This window comes from Seriola lalandi, unplaced genomic scaffold (assembly GCF_002814215.2).
Source record: "Seriola lalandi dorsalis isolate HSWRI2012SDOR001 ecotype SW California unplaced genomic scaffold, Sedor1 jcf7180002054358, whole genome shotgun sequence".
Classification (NCBI taxonomy): Eukaryota; Metazoa; Chordata; class Actinopteri; order Carangiformes; family Carangidae; genus Seriola; species Seriola lalandi.
The window spans coordinates 429,649-447,057 of NW_019524911.1; the positions used below are offsets into that span (position 1 = coordinate 429,649).

General features: G+C 44.1%; 3 protein-coding genes across 5 annotated transcripts in view; all 3 read left to right on the forward strand.

The window, feature by feature from the left end:
• The first annotated feature begins 595 nt into the window (after window positions 1-595).
• On the forward strand, window positions 596-4,318 carry snrpb (small nuclear ribonucleoprotein polypeptides B and B1). Its single transcript, XM_023408242.2, has 7 exons — window positions 596-728; window positions 1,839-1,990; window positions 2,772-2,883; window positions 3,018-3,170; window positions 3,253-3,382; window positions 3,913-4,044; window positions 4,166-4,318. Exons 1-7 carry the CDS (start codon window positions 726-728, stop codon window positions 4,204-4,206), a joined length of 723 nt encoding a protein of 240 aa, XP_023264010.1. The 5' UTR covers window positions 596-725; the 3' UTR covers window positions 4,207-4,318.
• A 1,612-nt stretch (window positions 4,319-5,930) lies between these two features.
• ctsa (cathepsin A) lies at window positions 5,931-11,509 on the forward strand. The gene is made up of 14 exons (XM_023408270.2): window positions 5,931-6,045; window positions 6,734-6,911; window positions 7,274-7,385; window positions 7,466-7,516; window positions 7,619-7,705; window positions 7,782-7,937; window positions 8,107-8,283; window positions 8,558-8,649; window positions 8,860-8,938; window positions 9,027-9,175; window positions 9,604-9,679; window positions 10,519-10,608; window positions 10,736-10,837; window positions 11,068-11,509. Exons 2-14 carry the CDS (start codon window positions 6,748-6,750, stop codon window positions 11,149-11,151), a joined length of 1,419 nt encoding a protein of 472 aa, XP_023264038.1. The 5' UTR covers window positions 5,931-6,045; window positions 6,734-6,747; the 3' UTR covers window positions 11,152-11,509.
• Window positions 11,510-11,975: 466 nt separating this feature from the next.
• LOC111656533 (ral GTPase-activating protein subunit beta-like) overlaps window positions 11,976-17,409 on the forward strand; it is an 11,704-nt gene continuing 6,270 nt past the window's right edge. Inside the window, exons 1-11 of one of the 3 annotated variants that reach the window (XM_023408267.2) lie at window positions 11,976-12,144; window positions 12,592-12,776; window positions 13,083-13,285; window positions 13,519-13,685; window positions 13,769-13,946; window positions 14,341-14,472; window positions 14,598-14,725; window positions 15,209-15,259; window positions 15,465-15,509; window positions 15,710-15,757; window positions 15,848-15,993. In XM_023408267.2, coding sequence (XP_023264035.1) covers window positions 12,621-12,776; window positions 13,083-13,285; window positions 13,519-13,685; window positions 13,769-13,946; window positions 14,341-14,472; window positions 14,598-14,725; window positions 15,209-15,259; window positions 15,465-15,509; window positions 15,710-15,757; window positions 15,848-15,993 — 1,254 coding nt within the window. In that variant the 5' untranslated portion in view covers window positions 11,976-12,144; window positions 12,592-12,620. The remainder of the gene's footprint in view (window positions 12,145-12,591; window positions 12,777-13,082; window positions 13,286-13,518; window positions 13,686-13,768; window positions 13,947-14,340; window positions 14,473-14,597; window positions 14,726-15,208; window positions 15,260-15,464; window positions 15,510-15,709; window positions 15,758-15,847; window positions 15,994-17,409) is intronic. The other 2 variants (XM_023408268.2, XM_023408269.2) reach the window with 2 other exon arrangements.

A 17,409-nucleotide genomic window follows, 5' to 3' on the forward strand; every position in this document is an offset into this window, starting at 1 on the left:
TTTTTCTTTTCCTATATTGAAAACACCCCACATCTGCTCAGACAGATCAGTTTTTTTTTCGTTATTAAAGTCTAAATTTGAATGTTTAGCTGCAGTAATAATCAAGTACTCAGATACTTTAATTAAAGTACAAATACAACAGTGTAAAAATAGGCTACTCAATCACAAGTATAAGTATTGTATTTAAAGTCAGTAAAATCCCACAAATATTATCAAAGCATCAGAAGCAACAAGCACTGGACATGCAGTAATTGTTTCTTTCAGTGTTTTAATATATAAAATATTATTGTATCACAATTATATTATCATGTAAACAGCATTTTAATAGCTGATCCGGTTGCAGCTGATCTAACATATATGATGGTATAATTGTGTTTTACACTGAAGAATGACAATCTTAAAAAATAATTATCAGCTGGTTATTAAGCCTTTTTTCTTAATATAATGAAATACAACTACAATGCTGGAGTAAAAGTACTCAGTTACTTTCCACGACTGATAAATATGAAGCTTTTTGTTGGAGGAACGTCGCTCAATGGAACTGTACTACAGGAACCCTTTTATGTTCCTTTGTCCAGGTAGGAGTAATTCCGCTGCGACACTCTACCGTCTGCGTCACTTCCTGTAACTGCAGATAAAGAAGGGCCTGGCGAGTGATCCGCGGGTCAATTTTTTGGGTTTGTTCGGTGAATCCGGCGGGAATCGGAGCCATCAGAACCGCAAACATGGTGAGTGTCTATTGGAGAGAGAGTCCACGGGCTCCCCGCCACGGGACTCTCCGTATTTTAATGAATTACGGTTTAATTGTGATGATGGCGGGAGTTTGAATGAACGTAAGATGAACGTCGGTGAAGAGCTGCAGCTCCGCGCGGGTCAAACCTATTAGTCAGATAATAATAATAATCAGTTCGTCGTCGGGTATCAGTCCCTTTGTCCGTTAACGAGCAACAAACAGTCGGTGACTTACTGTATGTTTGTTCTGTTAGCCGTTAGCACCCCAGTTAGCTTCCCGGTTATGTTATGGTCAGTTCGGTCTCCTTCATACAAAACGCAAATGCCCGAGTCGACGCTTGCGTTCAGTCTGAGTGTAAATACGGGTCCGTTAAACTACAGCCTGGGCTACTCACAGCCCGGTAACGGACTTGCTGAGTTTACGGACTGTAATCTTAGGCTAGCCCAGCTAATGGGGCTAACGGCTACACTCCGCCAGCCTTTAACAATGGGTCTGGGTGTTAGTCCGTGTCTCTGGGTCTGGGTCTTTTGTCGTCTTTCAGAAACCACAGCTAAAAAATAAAGGTTCAGGTTTTTTGTGCCAGAATGAAATAACATGTGGAACAAACTGACCTCACACCTGATTCTTCACAAACTACTCCAACAAGCTCCACATATTGATCTGATGCATAAAAAGTTGAAGAAGGAGCCGGGAGCAACTTATCATGATCAGAGTCTCATCAAAAGTCTCCACTCTATTGATCTACAAAAGGTTCACTGGTGGTCATGGAGAGATGTTGCAGAGTGATGCCTCTCCACAAACAATCTTTGGCAGAGTTCAGTTGCATTAACAGGCTGAAGTTTCACAGTTCACATGAATTATCTACAGATGATATTATCTACAGCCGCTGATGTTTCCTGCAGGTTTTCTACCTGAAAACTTACCAAGTGAGATTAAAGGTTCAGTAAGTCTTGTTACAAGTCTGAGGACATTACTGATCCCATCAGTATTCAAAGTGGAACCAGGTATCAGAACCCAACCCAGATCTATATGATAAATGTTTGTATTGTTGTATTGGAGTGGGAAGGTGACATCACAGTGACGGTTGTCTCTGATTGGTTTTCAGACGGTGGGCAAGAGCAGTAAGATGCTGCAGCACATCGACTTCAGGATGAGGTGCATCCTGCAGGACGGTCGCATCTTCATCGGCACATTTAAAGCTTTCGACAAACACATGAACCTGATCCTGTGCGACTGTGACGAGTTCAGGAAGATCAAGTAAGTTCAAATGTTGACCTGTCACCTGATCATTACCTTTGTAATATCGATTAAACTGTTTATTCATTCATTCATCTGAAAAATTTTCCTTTTCATCAGGTTAATCAGTCAATTAAAAACAGTCCTTAGTTTTGATTTCAATAATTTGACCTCTTCAGTCTTGTAAACATCATTTTGAATAAAGTTTTCTGTCCTCCCTTCTTTTGGAAGCCTCAGTTTTCATCATGTGGAAAGTTCAGAAGAATCCGGTTCCAGCTGTGACTGTTTTGTCAGACGCTCAGTATTGTTTATTAAAAACCTCCTTGAAGAGGAAACACCTCCTTCAGATAATGTGAAAACATCAGTTAGAGATGTGGAGACATTAGAAACTGAATGAATGAAACCACGTTTTAATCATGCTGTCAGTCCAGGGTTGTGGCCAAAGATCTGAGTGATCAGTGTCATCAGAGCGATCATCCCCTGCATATAAGTGATGCTTGTGCTGCGCACACACACTGACCAGCTGACCGCCATTAAGTGCTGATTGTTGTGTGTAGGTGTTGTGCTGTGTTTAAACGAGGGAGGAGGAGATAGACAGACAGAATGCGTCACTTAGTGTGGTTTGTTTAGTTTTAACATGGCTATAAAATGTATGTTATCCTGCTGTCATCACACATGGGTTTTTGAGAAAGACGCTCTCTTGCTTGCTCTTTGGTCTCTCTTTTTCCCGTAAACCTATGTCAGTCAAGGCCATGGCATGTTTTGTAATGAGTTTGTCTTTTTTTCTCTCTCCTTTCTTCAGGCCAAAGAACTCAAAGCAGCCGGAGCGGGAGGAGAAGAGAGTGCTGGGTCTGGTTCTGCTGAGGGGGGAGAACCTAGTTTCTATGACAGTGGAGGGCCCACCCCCTAAAGATGTAAGTATTACTTGTAGCCAGGTAACGGTACAGCTCAAGTGTCTCCGGCTTCGGTTAACCAAACCTGATTCTCAAAAAACGTTATTACAAACTGTTCATTGACAAGCTCCTGTCTCCTGTCCGTCTGTGTTCAGACTGGTATAGCCCGGGTCCCATTGGCAGGTGTAGCCGGGGGTCCAGGTGTGGGACGGGCAGCAGGTCGTGGTGTCCCCGCAGGAGCTCCAATGCCTCAGGCTCCAGCTGGACTCGCCGGTCCAGTCAGAGGTGTCGGTGGGCCTTCGCAGCAGGTAACCATAGCAACAACATCTCCTCAGTGCTCAGGTGTGTGTGTATGTGTTCAGGTGATGACGGCTGCCTTTGTGTGTCTAGGTGATGACCCCGCAGGGCAGAGGGACGGTTGCCGCAGCAGCAGCAGGTGCAAGCATCGCCGGGGCCCCCACACAGTATCCACCTGGACGAGGAGCCCCACCCCCGATGGGTCGGGGAGCCCCACCTCCAGGTGAGAGGAACTGTGAAGTCACATGTTTGTCATCACCTGTAGTGATCTGTTAACATGTATTGATGCAGCAGCAGGTTGTTTCTCAGCTTGATGAATCTGGATGTTTTACCAACTTGGAACAAGATCCAAAATGGGACTAAATATCAAACTCTACGCAGAGACCCTAGAAACCGATTAGTGATGACCTACTGACACCAGGAACCAGCAGGTTCACTGCACCCACAGGCTCAGACCGATGTTCCATCTTGTTCTCAGCTGATCTGCAAAATATTTGTTGATTCTTTATTTGTCTCCAAGTGTCTGATGGAGCAGATTAGTTTGTTTTAATCAGTTGAACGTGCCCAAGGCCTCGACATATTTTCTGCTCTATACGTTCATAAACCCACCTGCCCCTAAACCCAGGTGACCTACACTCAGTACTGTATGTGAACACCTCCTGTGTGACACTTGGAGACCTCAATCACCTGACTTGATTCTGTTTTCATTTTTCTGTCAGCTGATTTGTTGTTACCTGGCTCCTTTCCCTGCAGGTATGATGGGTCCTCCCCCTGGCATGCGGCCCCCTATGGGTCCTCCAATGGGGATGCCTCCTGGTCCCGGACGAGGAGCTCCAATGGGGATGCCCCCTCCAGGCATGAGGCCACCACCGCCTGGTATGAGAGGTAAGCTGTTACCATGGAGATGGGGTTGGTCAGCTCTTTGAGTGTAACATTGTTAATTGCATTATCGTTAATCATACTCGGTGTGAGCAGATCATGTGACCTCTTTGCTCTGGTGTTTTAGGACCGCCCCCTCCCGGGATGAGACCACCTCCCCGGCCCTGAAGAAGCCTCGCTCCGTCACTCACCTGTTGTATAGGTTTTTTTTTAAAAAGTTCTGGTTTGCGTTTGTCGGTTTGTTTTTTTTTTTTAAATAAAGTTCGCTCAGGATGTTTGATTTCAGCTTGGCTGTGTTTTCATTTTCCATGGTAACCAGTTCAATAAAGGTCTGGAGTAACAGCCAAGCAGAGAACAGATTACCTCATTAATATTTTAAACAAGAGATGGAGTTTGACAAACTGTCAACAAGATGACAATATTACAATGTGCACTGTACTGCCAATGTTGCTACTCTGAAAGCAAAGCTTAGCAATCTACCAATTACTTCACTCTGGAAGAAGATGAACTACAGTAAAGCGACTCTAGAGAGAAACCTAGTTTATTTGATTAAAGCTACTTAGAAAAAGTAATTCAAGCTACTTTGTAAAAAAAGAAAAATTATCAAGTTGACAATTTACATGTGATATGAAATTTATAAATAGATATAATACAAGAAAGTTGCATGCCAGCAAAATATGCCACTCAACTGAGTTGATTGTGAAAGGTGTCTACTTGTTCACTGGTTGTAACAAACAGACACAATAAAATAATCCTGTTCATGGGAAAGTGTAAGTAATGTCAGCTTTGATTGTGTAAACAATAATTGCTTTAAGTATGACCATGGAGATTCTTCCTAAGGCTGAGATTTGGGAGGTTTATCCATGATGATGTCAATGAGTAAGCATTAAGCAACGTCCACCCTTGGCTTTTACACATGCACTACACAAAGATCACAAAGTGTGTGGTGGTGATTGCCTAACTAATGTGTTGCCTGGACATCAGCTGGTCAGAGGGTTCAATTACAGGAGAGCAGGAAGATGAAATAATTTCTTTCCTTTTGTAGCTCAAACTATAACTTGGCTATACTATAACCTGAAGTACCATCAAGCTACTGCAAAATGTAGTTAAGCTACTTTTTTTTAATTACATGTAGTTCTTTACTGCTCAATGGTCAATATGTCAGACAGTTTGTTAAAACCTATACACACTGTTTACTCACCCAAAAATATGCTCTAAAACATTTCAGGCCAGACAAGTGTACATCAGTCTGTTGAAACAGGAAATTAAATGTAATGTTTTATGAAAACGGAAGGTGATGGGGAAAGGTCACACATAGAGCAACACTTTCAGATTTTTAATCTCTTCTTGTTTTATTGATAACTATAGACCATAGACAGGAGCAACTGCAGCACCTGACTCCGGCTTGCTCCCGCGAGATTTTAATTTCATGAGACACTGTCATGTTCTGTAACGCCGGCGAAAATCGGACTAAATCGAGAAATACAATTATAACCAGTCTTCTGTTATGAACAAAACTCATTAAGGAAATTTAACCAGCATGCATCACGTTAATATAATGGTATGCAGCGCCCCATGAAGTCGAACGCACCTTGTTTATGTCCTTGTTACTGCAATTAATAATTATAAACTTGAATTATACAGCGTGTGTCCACTTTGCTGTGAAAATAAAACTAACAAATACAGTGAGTTCTGCAGCTCATTATTTCATAAATTTTAAATGTTCAAAATCCCATTTTAATGTCAGATTAACAAAATCTCAGAGCCCAAATTTTGTGATTTTGCTCCCAGTCTCTTAAAAAAAAAACATTAACTACAACTTTAATGTTTTCATGTATTTATCGTGTAGAAGTTACAGCTCACACCTCATTATGAAAAGTTAAACATGGGGAGGAGACAGGAGGTCATGTGACCGTGTACTGTCATATGACCGCTGCGACTCTTCATTAGCTGCAGCTGCAGTCACAACGTTACCTGTGGAAAGAAGAAACCAGGTGCGGACAGAAGGTGAGTTGTCTCTTTGTCGACCGACAGAATCTCATTCATTTCTCTCTCGGGTTTTTAGTGTTTTGTGCCAAACTTTGCTGTTGTTTATGCGTGTTAGCAGTTAGCCTGAGCTAGCCTGCTTCCGGATGTTAATAAAACAAACGGAAACTAACTTCATTGAGTTAAACTGTGTGACTTGCATAAGCGTGTTTGAGTTTGTTGTTAGTGTCATAAGTTAGGAGTCAGTTTAATAGAGAAACAGCAGGTTAAAAACAAACTGCCCGCATGTTCCCTTATGCGTAATCTACCAGACTTCATTGAAAAACACCGGAATTTAACATTTATTTTGTCATTGGGCAAAAATAACCTCCTAATTTATAACGGATAAAACAAATTGTTAATCGGAGCCTTCTTGTGACAGATTCAGCTGACACCACAAACCTTAGTTCCTCTTTAAAATCATGTGTTTTACATAATACATTCACGGTTCTCAGTCAATCACTCACACATTACATCCTTCACAATACCACGCGCTTTAGACCCGGTTCCTTTAATCCCGCAGCGCCCCCTGCTGGAGATCTCTGCACTCACCTCCCACTCAGATGATCTGAATGTGACTTGACCAACAGATGAAGAGCTGAGCAGCCTTCATCTCTGGGTCGTTTTCAGACGCCAGTGATGATTGATGATGTCACTTCCTGTTTTTCAGCCTCTAGATTTCAGATGGACATGTTGTTGCTGTGTTACTTCCTGTCCTTTCTGCTGGGCGGTGACGCAGCTCGAGATGCGGATGAGGTGACTTATCTGCCCGGTCTGCAGAAACAGCCGAGCTTCAGACATTACTCTGGATACCTGAGTGTTGCTGATGGGAAACACCTGCACTACTGGTCAGTACCTGAGACACACACCTGACACATCATCTGATATTCACCTAAATCATAAAATATCAGCTGTAACAAACTCGGGGTGTTTTCATTTCTGAACACTTTCTGAAAAACAAAACAAACCTGAGGACACCTGTTGTCATGACTGGCTTTTTCTACCTGAGCATCAGTTAATCACCTGTGTACACTGTGTCACTTGAGCATCAATACATAGGCCAGTAAAGCCACACCGGAGTATAGAACACCTGAACTGACACACACCTGTACATTCACCCAACGTTGCTATGTCACCTACATGTTCACCTGAACCTTGCTGCGACCACCTGGGTTTTGGTACGTCACCTGAGCTTGTGGTTGTTTTTCAGGTTCCTGGAGTCTCAGAACAACCCGTCCTCTGACCCCGTGGTGTTGTGGTTGAATGGCGGCCCCGGATGCAGCTCTTTGGACGGACTGCTGACTGAACACGGACCCTTCCTGGTAGGTAACCTTTGACTCCACCCACTTAACCCGCACTCGCCTGTATCAGCGTTGGTGACCTCTGACCTCTGTCGTTTAAGATCCAAGATGATGGAGTGACACTGCAGTACAACCCGTACTCCTGGAACAAGGTCAGTTAAAAGGTTGCAGGGTAAATCTGCACGCCATCATGTGATTTGGTTAATGCGTTTGTGATTTTTCTAAAAGCTGATTGGTTCACTGTTTCCGAGCAGATTGCCAACATGTTGTACCTGGAGTCTCCAGCAGGAGTTGGCTTCTCGTACTCTGACGATCAGAAATATGTCACCAACGACACGGAGGTCAGTGACACGTCTGAAACTCAAGTCCTGATTGGCTCACAGGTGTTCAGGTCTTAAAAGTGTTTTTTCTCCTCAGGTGTCGATGAACAACTACCTGGCTCTGAAGGAGTTCTTCAGTCTGTTTCCGGAGTTCAGCAAGAACGAACTTTTCCTCACCGGAGAGAGTTACGGAGGAATCTACATCCCGACGCTGGCGGAGAGGGTGATGGAGGACCCCAGCCTCAACCTGCAGGTACGCACTGCAGTACTACACACTGGTACTGCAGTACTGCACCCTACTGGTATTGCAGTATTACAAGCTGATAATATTTCAGGGTGGAGACAGAGGTGTAGGATCACTGTTAGCCTGTGGAATGCTATCATTAGCAATCATGTTATCTGTATCTTGCCTGTCCTGCTAGGGCGTTGCCGTGGGAAACGGTATGTCGAGTTATGAGATGAACGATAACTCTCTGGTGTACTTTGCATACTACCACGGCCTGCTGGGAAGTCGACTGTGGAGCAATCTGCAGACGTTCTGCTGCAAAAACAAGACATGCAACTTCTTCAACAACCAGGAACCGAACTGCAGCGCCAGCGTAAGTCTGAACCGGTCTGAACCGGTCTGAACCGGTCTTCATACGCAGCCAATCATAACTGGTTTATAGTTAAATAAATAAAATCATGTCTAAACAAGACTGAATCCAGCGATGATCTATATTAGACTAGTTTTATATTACTAGTCTGGTTAAACTGGACTAGTTTTATATTACTAGTCTGGCCCTGGTTTAGGTCCAGATGTTCTGGATCTTATAGGAAGGTCAAGTCCGTCTGAACTGGTTTATAGTGAGTTAAATCTAAATTTTGTCTCAGGTGGGGGAGGTTCAGGACATCGTCTACAGTTCAGGACTGAACATGTACAACCTGTACGCTTCCTGTCCAGGTGGAGTCGGCCAGAAAGTCAGGTGAGCTGTGACCTTTGACCTCTGACTCATCATCATTGTTTTACTTTACAGAACAAATGTAAATTTATTTAATCCAAAACACAGAGTCTGTAGCTGCTGCTGCTGCTGCTGCTGCTGGACTTAAACTCACCAGCAGCCGGCGCAGGTGTCTCGAACACGGACAGGTGACAGGTGTTGACTTCTGTTATTGATTGTTTTATTGATTATCAGTGTTAACCAAGGCAAGCTGGTGATCAGGGATCTGGGGAACTCGTTCATCAACCATCCGTGGACTAAGCTTTGGAATCAGGTGAGTACGAAGTCACCTGTGTGTTTACATCAAAGCTCACTCACCTGACGGATGGATACATACCTGCTTTTCCTTTGACTCTGTGCAGAAGTTCCGAAATCTGGCAAATATCCACCTGTCTGTCCGTCTGGACCCCCCCTGTACCAACTCCACCCCCTCCACCCTCTTCCTGAACAACCCGTATGTCAAAGCCGCCATTCACATCAGTCCCAAAGCCCTGGATTGGGTCATCTGCAGGTAACTGCAACCTGAAACTTGCCTGTGACACCTGTCCCATTTCACACCTGCACAACTCTGCACATCTGAGAAAAAAAAAAAAAAAAAAAAAACTACATACCTGTCCTATTGAACACCTGTTGACCTGTAAGTCAGAGCCACTCTACTCATCAGTCCTGAGGGTAATGTACACAACCTAAACTCACCTGTTGGACTACACCTTACACACCTGCTCACCTATCTGCAAGTAACACTACCCATCTTTCACACCTGTACAACCATACATCTCTCCTACTACACCTGTCCCGCTCCACATTACACTGTTGTTTATTGTCCCTGACTTTAGTGTGTGTGTGTGTGTGTGTGTGTGTGTGTGTGTGTGTTTCCCCTGCTGTGATTTGTCAATAAAGTTGTTAAAAAAACCTTTTTACCTCTTCCTTGTGTTGCAGTGCTGAGGTGAATCTGAACTATGGTCGTCTCTACATGGACGTCAAGAAACAGTACCTGAAGCTGCTCTCTGCTCTGGTCGGTGAACACACCTGTTTTTGTTTAACGTTTTAATTTAGTTAGACTCATGAGATAACATCCACTCTCACTTCAATTCAGTATAAAAGTGTAACGTGGATCACTGGTAAAATGAACAGCAGAGTAGTGACGGAGATGTGCAGAAAGGGGGGAATATAATAACTGGATTTCCACAGGAAGAAAAGAACTCCTGTGGAGTTCAGTGGCGCACTTGCTCAGAGACCCACTTCCAATCTGGTCCGAACACCGTCCCACTCGGTGACGGACTGTCAGTCTGTGTGGAGTCACACTCACGGCTCTGGAGGGTCTCTTAATTAAGAGGGAGGGTATAAATACAGCGGCAAACGTTGGGACACCCTCGCTTTTCTGCCACGAAAACGGGAAATTTTATCAGCATGGTGTTCAAACAACATGTTTCAGCTGCAGCGACGTGTTGTGATCCATCACCTGCTGGGTGCAGATTCTAGCGATGATGCAGCAGCAGGTAAGCACGCCGCTTCAGTTATTTGCACTCTTGTGTTTGCAGCATAAACGTTTTTTTTCGTATCTCCTCTTCTTCTTTTTTGTAAGTACATTTGTAAGACTACATGGTTTTACTATAAGATAGTTTTTAACATCTTGTGTAGCTTTACATTCATTAGATTGGACCTGGGTCTCTGAATGTGCTGATGTTTATATATAGAGAGAGAGAGAGAGATGATGGAGTCAGATGTTTAACAGTGACAGGAACTATAGAGCTCAGCTGGTGATTAGCTGATGGGTGTGGCCTGTTAATCCAGGTGTGTGTGTGTGTGTGTGTGGTGCACGTCCTTGTTAAAGTTTTGTGATGTTCTCTGCAGAAGTACCGTGTCCTGGTGTATAACGGAGACGTGGACATGGCCTGTAACTTCATGGGGGACGAGTGGTTCGTGGAATCTCTGCATCAGCAGGTAACTTCCTGTTAAAGTTAATAATCAAGTGGGTCCAGTTGTGAAAGGCAGTTAGAATAAGGTACAAGGTAGTCTCAAAGTGTGATGCCAGGTGTCTTCAGGTGTAGTAACCTCAGGTGTCTTTCAGGTGGAGGTCCAGAGGCGTCCATGGCTCTATGATGATAAAGACGGTCGGCAAGTCGGAGGCTTCGTCAAAGAGTTTGACAACATCGCCTTCCTCACCATCAAGGTAAACACCTTGTTTATCATTATCAGCTGACCATCTTTATCAGGTCTGCTGCTGCTCACCTGTCTGAGTTTTTAATGTGTTTTATTGATGGTAGGTCTCATGATGTTTGATCCACATTCTGCACAGGTTGCTCATCTGTGATCTGTTTTACTGTTGATTGATTTATTGGTGATGGGAGGGTTGTATTGTTTAGACTCTGCTGCTGACCTTTGACCTCTGTCCTCCTGCAGGGTTCTGGTCACATGGTTCCAACAGATAAACCAATTGCTGCCTACGCCATGTTCACCAGATTCATCAAGAAACAACCCTACTGACCTCTGACCTCTGCGAGTCACCGCTCCCTCTTTCTCTTTGTTCTGTTTGAACTTCTCAGACAGCAATAATTTTTATTTGATCTTTTTTTTTTTTTTTCTTTTTTTTTCTCACTGCCAGCCAATCGGTACAGCTCTCCTGTGTTGCCTGGCAACAAGATTATTGCTTTAGGAAATTAAAAGTCTCAACCTCAGCCAATCACTCACTTGGTGGCCGTGGAGACCTTGTGTGGTTTTCATGGAAACGAGCACTGCCGTCAGTCTGTCCGTTGATTTTAATGTGAAAAGTATTATGGTGTATTTTTTTTTTTTTTTTGATTTAAAGGGAAAAACCACAAAATAAAATTTAATTCAAAACGAGGACTCGACTGATGTTTTCATTTCATCTGGACCTTCTCTGACTGTTGTGGGAAAAACCTGAACCAGCAGGGATTTTTAGTTGTTTAAAGGTGCTAACTTTGTGTCTCTCAGTCTGGGGGTCCTGTAGCAGGGATGGGTGGGTGGTCTCATACTGTCCATAGATGTCTGAATTCTGTTTAACCTCTGACCGTGGTGTGGTCACACTGAATCAGACTCATGTTAACCCTTTGTATCGACTCTAGATCCAGTTCACTGCAGAGTGGGCGTGTGTCTTTAGTGCAGAATGAGAAGAAAATTGCACAGTGAGCTTTAAATACTGTCGGACTCTGACGGCAAACACCACCCTGCATGTTGATGCTGCGTCACTCTGATTGTTGACTGTAAACTGAAACTGTCCTGGTACACAGTACTGTACTGTCACCTGCCAGTCACAGCTCAGGGCGAAGAGGGCACAGGCTCTACTTAAACTGATACAGTGAGAAGAAGTGTGAAGTTTCCCAGCTTACCCTGAAGGCAGCGGCAGGAGGAGGTTTATGTTTTTGACCTTCAATGAGACTGGACTGATTTCACTGTTTGTGTTTGCATGTCAGCTCAACGACTCACCTGCTGCTCACTCTCCTGGACTCACCTGTGCAGGTACGACATTTCATCTCTTTCTGTGACATTAATCTGTGAGACAGACTGAACAAGTGTCTGATGGTGGTGAGTTCACTGTCACCGTTTAAATCAGTTTTTAACTGTTAGTGTCAGAGTTGAAATCTAACCTCCCGTGGAGTCGCAGCAGGTGTCTTCAGGTGTCTGGCCTGGGTTTGTTACTGGTGTCTCATGAAATCACTTTTTTTTTTCTCTCTACTTCTCTGAAACAAACTGATCTCTGACCAGCCAGATATGATAAGTAGATACATAAATAACCAAGTGCATTATGGGAAATGTAGCATCTAGTCTGTCTGTCATAACAACTGAAGAGACCAAGTGAAGACCTGCAATAACTCTTTAACCTTACTGAAGAAAAAACCTGAAGCCTTTTCATCAACTGAAAAACCATTTGTTAACTTATTAAACTTATGTCTGTCTCTGTCTCAGGTGTCTAGGTGAGCTTTGATTGGCGGGCCATGGACCAATCACTGTCCAGTGGGCGGGGTCATATGAGCGTGCTCAATTGTTTCCCGCCCTCCGTGGGCAGAGACATTGTGGTTGCTGTGTTGAAGCCCCTGGGAGCCACCCTGGGAAACCCTAACAACCACAGCCTGCTGCATACAGACAGACAGGTGAGTGTGTGTGTGTGTGTGTGTGTGTGTGTGTGTGTGTGTGTGTGTGTGTGTGTGTGTGTGTGTGTGTGAGAGACCTGTATGGAAAGTTAAACACACACTCAGGTGTTGATCTGTAATCAGTGTTTGTTGAGTCTAAAAATCATTCACAGAGTTGCACATTAATTTACGACAGGCCCGCTTCACTTTGAGACAGATGTTCCCAATAAACTGGACACAGAGTTTGTTTGAACTGCAAATGGCATCACAACAGCTGGAAACATCTGACCCTGTGGCTGGTTTAGAAATCTGTGCTTGTGTCTCCAGGTGAAGTGGACGATGGAGGTGTTGTGTTACGGTTTGACTCTCCCATTGGACGGAGACACAGTCAAACTCTGTGTTGATGTCTACACTGATTGGCTGATGGCGCTGGTTTCCCCAAAAGACTCCATCCCACCGCCAATCAACAGAGAGCCCAACCTTTACGTTCAGAAGATTCTCCGACACCTGTACAGCCTGTTCTTGGCCAGGTAGACTGTCACACCTGAACTCAACCACTGACACGTCGCAACACTGATCCCACACCTGATCCCCACAGGAGGAACCCTTTACTAAGGAACCCACGACCTTGTAACCTTTAATGAGCCAGTCACCTTAAAGTACCTGGTGACCTTTATTGACCCCATGACCTTTCCTTAAGCCAGAGTATTTATGACAATGTATTCTAATCTAATAAAGTCTTGTCGCTCTGCCCCCTCTTCAGGTCAGACCAGGTGAGTCCGGTCTACCTGTCTCTCTGTCAGCAGGTGTTGTGTGCAGTGCGCTTATTGGCCAGAGAGAGCACTGTGATGAGTAGAGACACCTGGGAGACTCTGCTGCACTTCCTGCTCCGCATCAACCACGCCATGCTGGCTCCTCCCACTGCTGCAGGTGAGACAATGACCCCACGCCCTTTGTGTCCTCGCTTGTCTCTCATATTTCTCACCACTCTCTCTCACCTGTCTGTCTCCCAGCAGTTGGTGTGTCTGACCTGTCGATGGCGGTCCACTTCGAGGTCTTGTTGCTGTCTTGCTCTCGGTGTTTCCCGTCTCACTCGCTCTGGCAGATGTGCAGACAGATGTTGAGCGGCTGGCGACATCAGCCTGTGGTGGTGGATCAGTGGAACCGAGTCGTTGCAGCTTTAACCTCCAGGTTTGAATCAGTTTGTAGGTCTTGTCCATCGTCTCAGGTTATTCATGTTGACACAGGTGTGTTGTTGTTCTCTTATGTTGTGTTGTTTGTTTTGTTATGTTTTTGTTGTTGTTGTTGTTGTTGATTTTGTTGTTGCGTTCTTGTTGTTGCATTATTGTTGTTGTTGCATTGCTGTGTCGTATTGGATTGTTGTTTTTGTTGTTGTTGAGGTGTTGTGTTGTTTGTTTTTGTTATGATGTTGTTGCTGTTGTGCTGTTGTGTTACATTGTTATGTTGTGGTATTGCTGTTGTGTTGATATTATGTTGATAATGTGCATTGTTGTTGTTATTGTATTGTGTTCTTGGTTTTTGTTGTTGTGTTGTTTATGTTGTTGTCATTATGTTGTGCGTTCAGGCTGTTGCTGCTGACCTTCGGTCCGTCCTTCCCTGAGTTTAAAGTCCCAGATGAGGACGCGGCTCTGATCCCTGCAGACCTGGACGACGACAGAGTCCCTCAGACCTGGTTCAGGTTCCTGCACATGTTCAGGTAACACGTCTTTAAGTCTCTGTGAATCATCTTTTAATATCTGTGAAACATGGTTGAGTCTTTCTAGTTTCAGGCTGCACATGTGACGTGTTTCTTGCTAACACTCACTCTCTGCCTCCTCTCAGTCACCCGGTGGTTGTTGGTTCAACTCCTTCTTCTCAGGAGGAGGTGTCAAGAGGAGGACGCAATCAGCTGCCTAAAATCTTCTTCAGAGCCATGAGAGGAGTCAGCACACTAGTTGACGCCTTCCTTGGTACTCTAACTTATGTCCTCTGATCCTCATCTGACCCCTACCGACCCTGATCAGACATCTACCTAACCCCTGACCCCCACCTGATCCCAGACCACGAACTAACCCAGGAACTACTACCAATATATCCCAACATTTAAAGGACCGTTGTGGTGTTTCTGCATATTGGATCCTGTTTATTACAAACCACACAGTCTGACCTTCCTGCTTATCATTTCCCGAATCATCCATCAGTTTATAGATTTCTTTCTCTCCATGCAGCCGTTGGTTTCACTTCATTAATATGGAAATAACTTTTAAAAACCAGAGAGAAAATCCATGACAGTTAAAGTTTACTGTTTTATGGTTTACCCACTCACAGTGCTGCATGCGGAGGAAGTGAAGAATAATTTTACAGCCCCAATCTTACTTTTGATGTTTGGACCAACATGTGAACAAAATACTGAGTAAATGATGTAGTAGTAAATGTTCACTTTATTTCCACAGGTGTCTCAGTGGTCAATAAAGAACCAACGGAGCTGCTGCTGCCAAACACTGGTATACACACATTACCTACACACTGGTTTACACACATTACCTACACACTGGTTTACACACATTACCTACACACTGGTTTACACACATTACCTACACACTGGTTTACACACATTACCTACACACTGGTATACACAGGCTGTCTATATATAATGGTATACACATGTCACCTATATACCTATATGCTTTAGTTGATGTGTTTCTCCAGGGCTGACAACAAGGATCCATTTCAGAGACCGGTTGCCATCTCTTGGTAAACCAGATTAATCCAAATTGATCATGTCAATCTGATCAATAAGCCAATCAAAGCAGAGCCACTGAGAACCTGGTCTGGACTTGATCGATTAAAGTTAATTTTATTGACCACATTAATCAAAATCAAACTTTCAGTCTTACCTGTGATGTTCAGTGTTCAGTTTGAGGATGTTTGTTTTTCACCTCGTCTCCTCCCAGGTGTTGCTGTGACCAAAAGCCCCTTCAGAGACCTCCTCCCCTCCTATGGTAAGCCCTGCCCCCGAGCCCTGATTTGATTGGTGGAATTGATCTGCAGTATTAGAACAGGGTGGTGCTCATGTTGTGTGGTTTCCTCAGGTTTCTCCCGGCCTCGTTCGGGCAGTGCCCCGCCCACCCCAGTGAACGTACTGAGCTTGCCCAGTGCCCCTCCCTCAACCACGTCCCCCCCTATGCACAGGCGACTAAAACCTGCGCATGTTTCCAAGGCAACGGGCAAACCTACGGTATGACATCTTTATCCACCCAGGTACATGTCCCTTTACCTCCCCAGGTATGCAGTGGGAAGAAAGAGTTCACTTCTCCCTGACATTATCCTGTAGAAGACCAAGGTAAACGTGTCCAGGCCCAGCTTCGTCCTGCAGGTTATCCATTGAATGATGTTTTTAATATGGAAGAACAACACAATAATCTGTGTTTTTACTTCAAATAGTTCGTGTTTGTTCATTATTGTGATGTAGATGAAGATCTGAACATGTTATAACTTCTCCTTTTTTTTTTTGATAATTTTCTTTATTGGAGGTAGTTTCACAAGTCGATAGATGTGTATAAGAGACAGCTATTGACCCCATGACCTTTCCTTAAGCCAGAGTATTTATGACAATGTATTCTAATCTAATAAAGTCTTGTCGCTCTGCCCCCTCTTCAGGTCAGACCAGGTGAGTCCGGTCTACCTGTCTCTCTGTCAGCAGGTGTTGTGTGCAGTGCGCTTATTGGCCAGAGAGAGCACTGTGATGAGTAGAGACACCTGGGAGACTCTGCTGCACTTCCTGCTCCGCATCAACCACGCCATGCTGGCTCCTCCCACTGCTGCAGGTGAGACAATGACCCCACGCCCTTTGTGTCCTCGCTTGTCTCTCATATTTCTCACCACTCTCTCTCACCTGTCTGTCTCCCAGCAGTTGGTGTGTCTGACCTGTCGATGGCGGTCCACTTCGAGGTCTTGTTGCTGTCTTGCTCTCGGTGTTTCCCGTCTCACTCGCTCTGGCAGATGTGCAGACAGATGTTGAGCGGCTGGCGACATCAGCCTGTGGTGGTGGATCAGTGGAACCGAGTCGTTGCAGCTTTAACCTCCAGGTTCGAATCAGTTTGTAGGTCTTGTCCATCGTCTCAGGTTATTCATGTTGACACAGGTGTGTTGTTGTTCTTTTATGTTGTGTTGTTTGTTTTGTTATGTTTTTGTTGTTGTTGTTGTTGTTGTTGTTTTTGCTGTTGCGTTCTTGTTGTTGCATTATTGTTGTTGTTGCATTGCTGTGTCGTATTGGATTGTTGTTTTTGTTGTTGTTGAGGTGTTGTGTTGTTTGTTTTTGTTATGTTGTTGTTGTTTTTGCTGTTGTGCTATTGTGTTGTGCCGTTGTGTTTTGTGTTCTTGTTGCATTGTTGTTGATTTTGTTGTTGCGTTCTTGTTGTTGCATTATTGTTGTTGTTGCATTGCTGTGTCGTATTGGATTGTTGTTTTTGTTGTTGTTGAGGTGTTGTGTTGTTTGTTTTTGTTATGATGTTGTTGCTGTTGTGCTGTTGTGTTACATTGTTATGTTGTGGTATTGCTGTTGTGTTGATATTATGTTGATAATGTGCATTGTTGTTGTTATTGTATTGTGTTCTTGGTTTTTGTTGTTGTGTTGTTTATGTTGTTGTCATTA

Bases quoted from the DNA above. Each gene is read 5' to 3' on its own strand.
- snrpb (XM_023408242.2), top strand. The intron at 3,171-3,252 runs GTAACCATAGCA...TTGTGTGTCTAG, and splicing joins TCGGTGGGCCTTCGCAGCAG to GTGATGACCCCGCAGGGCAG. The intron at 4,045-4,165 runs GTAAGCTGTTAC...CTGGTGTTTTAG, and splicing joins ACCACCGCCTGGTATGAGAG to GACCGCCCCCTCCCGGGATG.
- ctsa (XM_023408270.2), top strand. From the start codon at position 6,748: ATGGACATGTTGTTGCTGTGTTACTTCCTGTCCTTTCTGCTGGGCGGT. The intron at 8,939-9,026 runs GTGAGTACGAAG...GACTCTGTGCAG, and splicing joins GGACTAAGCTTTGGAATCAG to AAGTTCCGAAATCTGGCAAA. The intron at 9,680-10,518 runs GTCGGTGAACAC...TGTTCTCTGCAG, and splicing joins TGAAGCTGCTCTCTGCTCTG to AAGTACCGTGTCCTGGTGTA.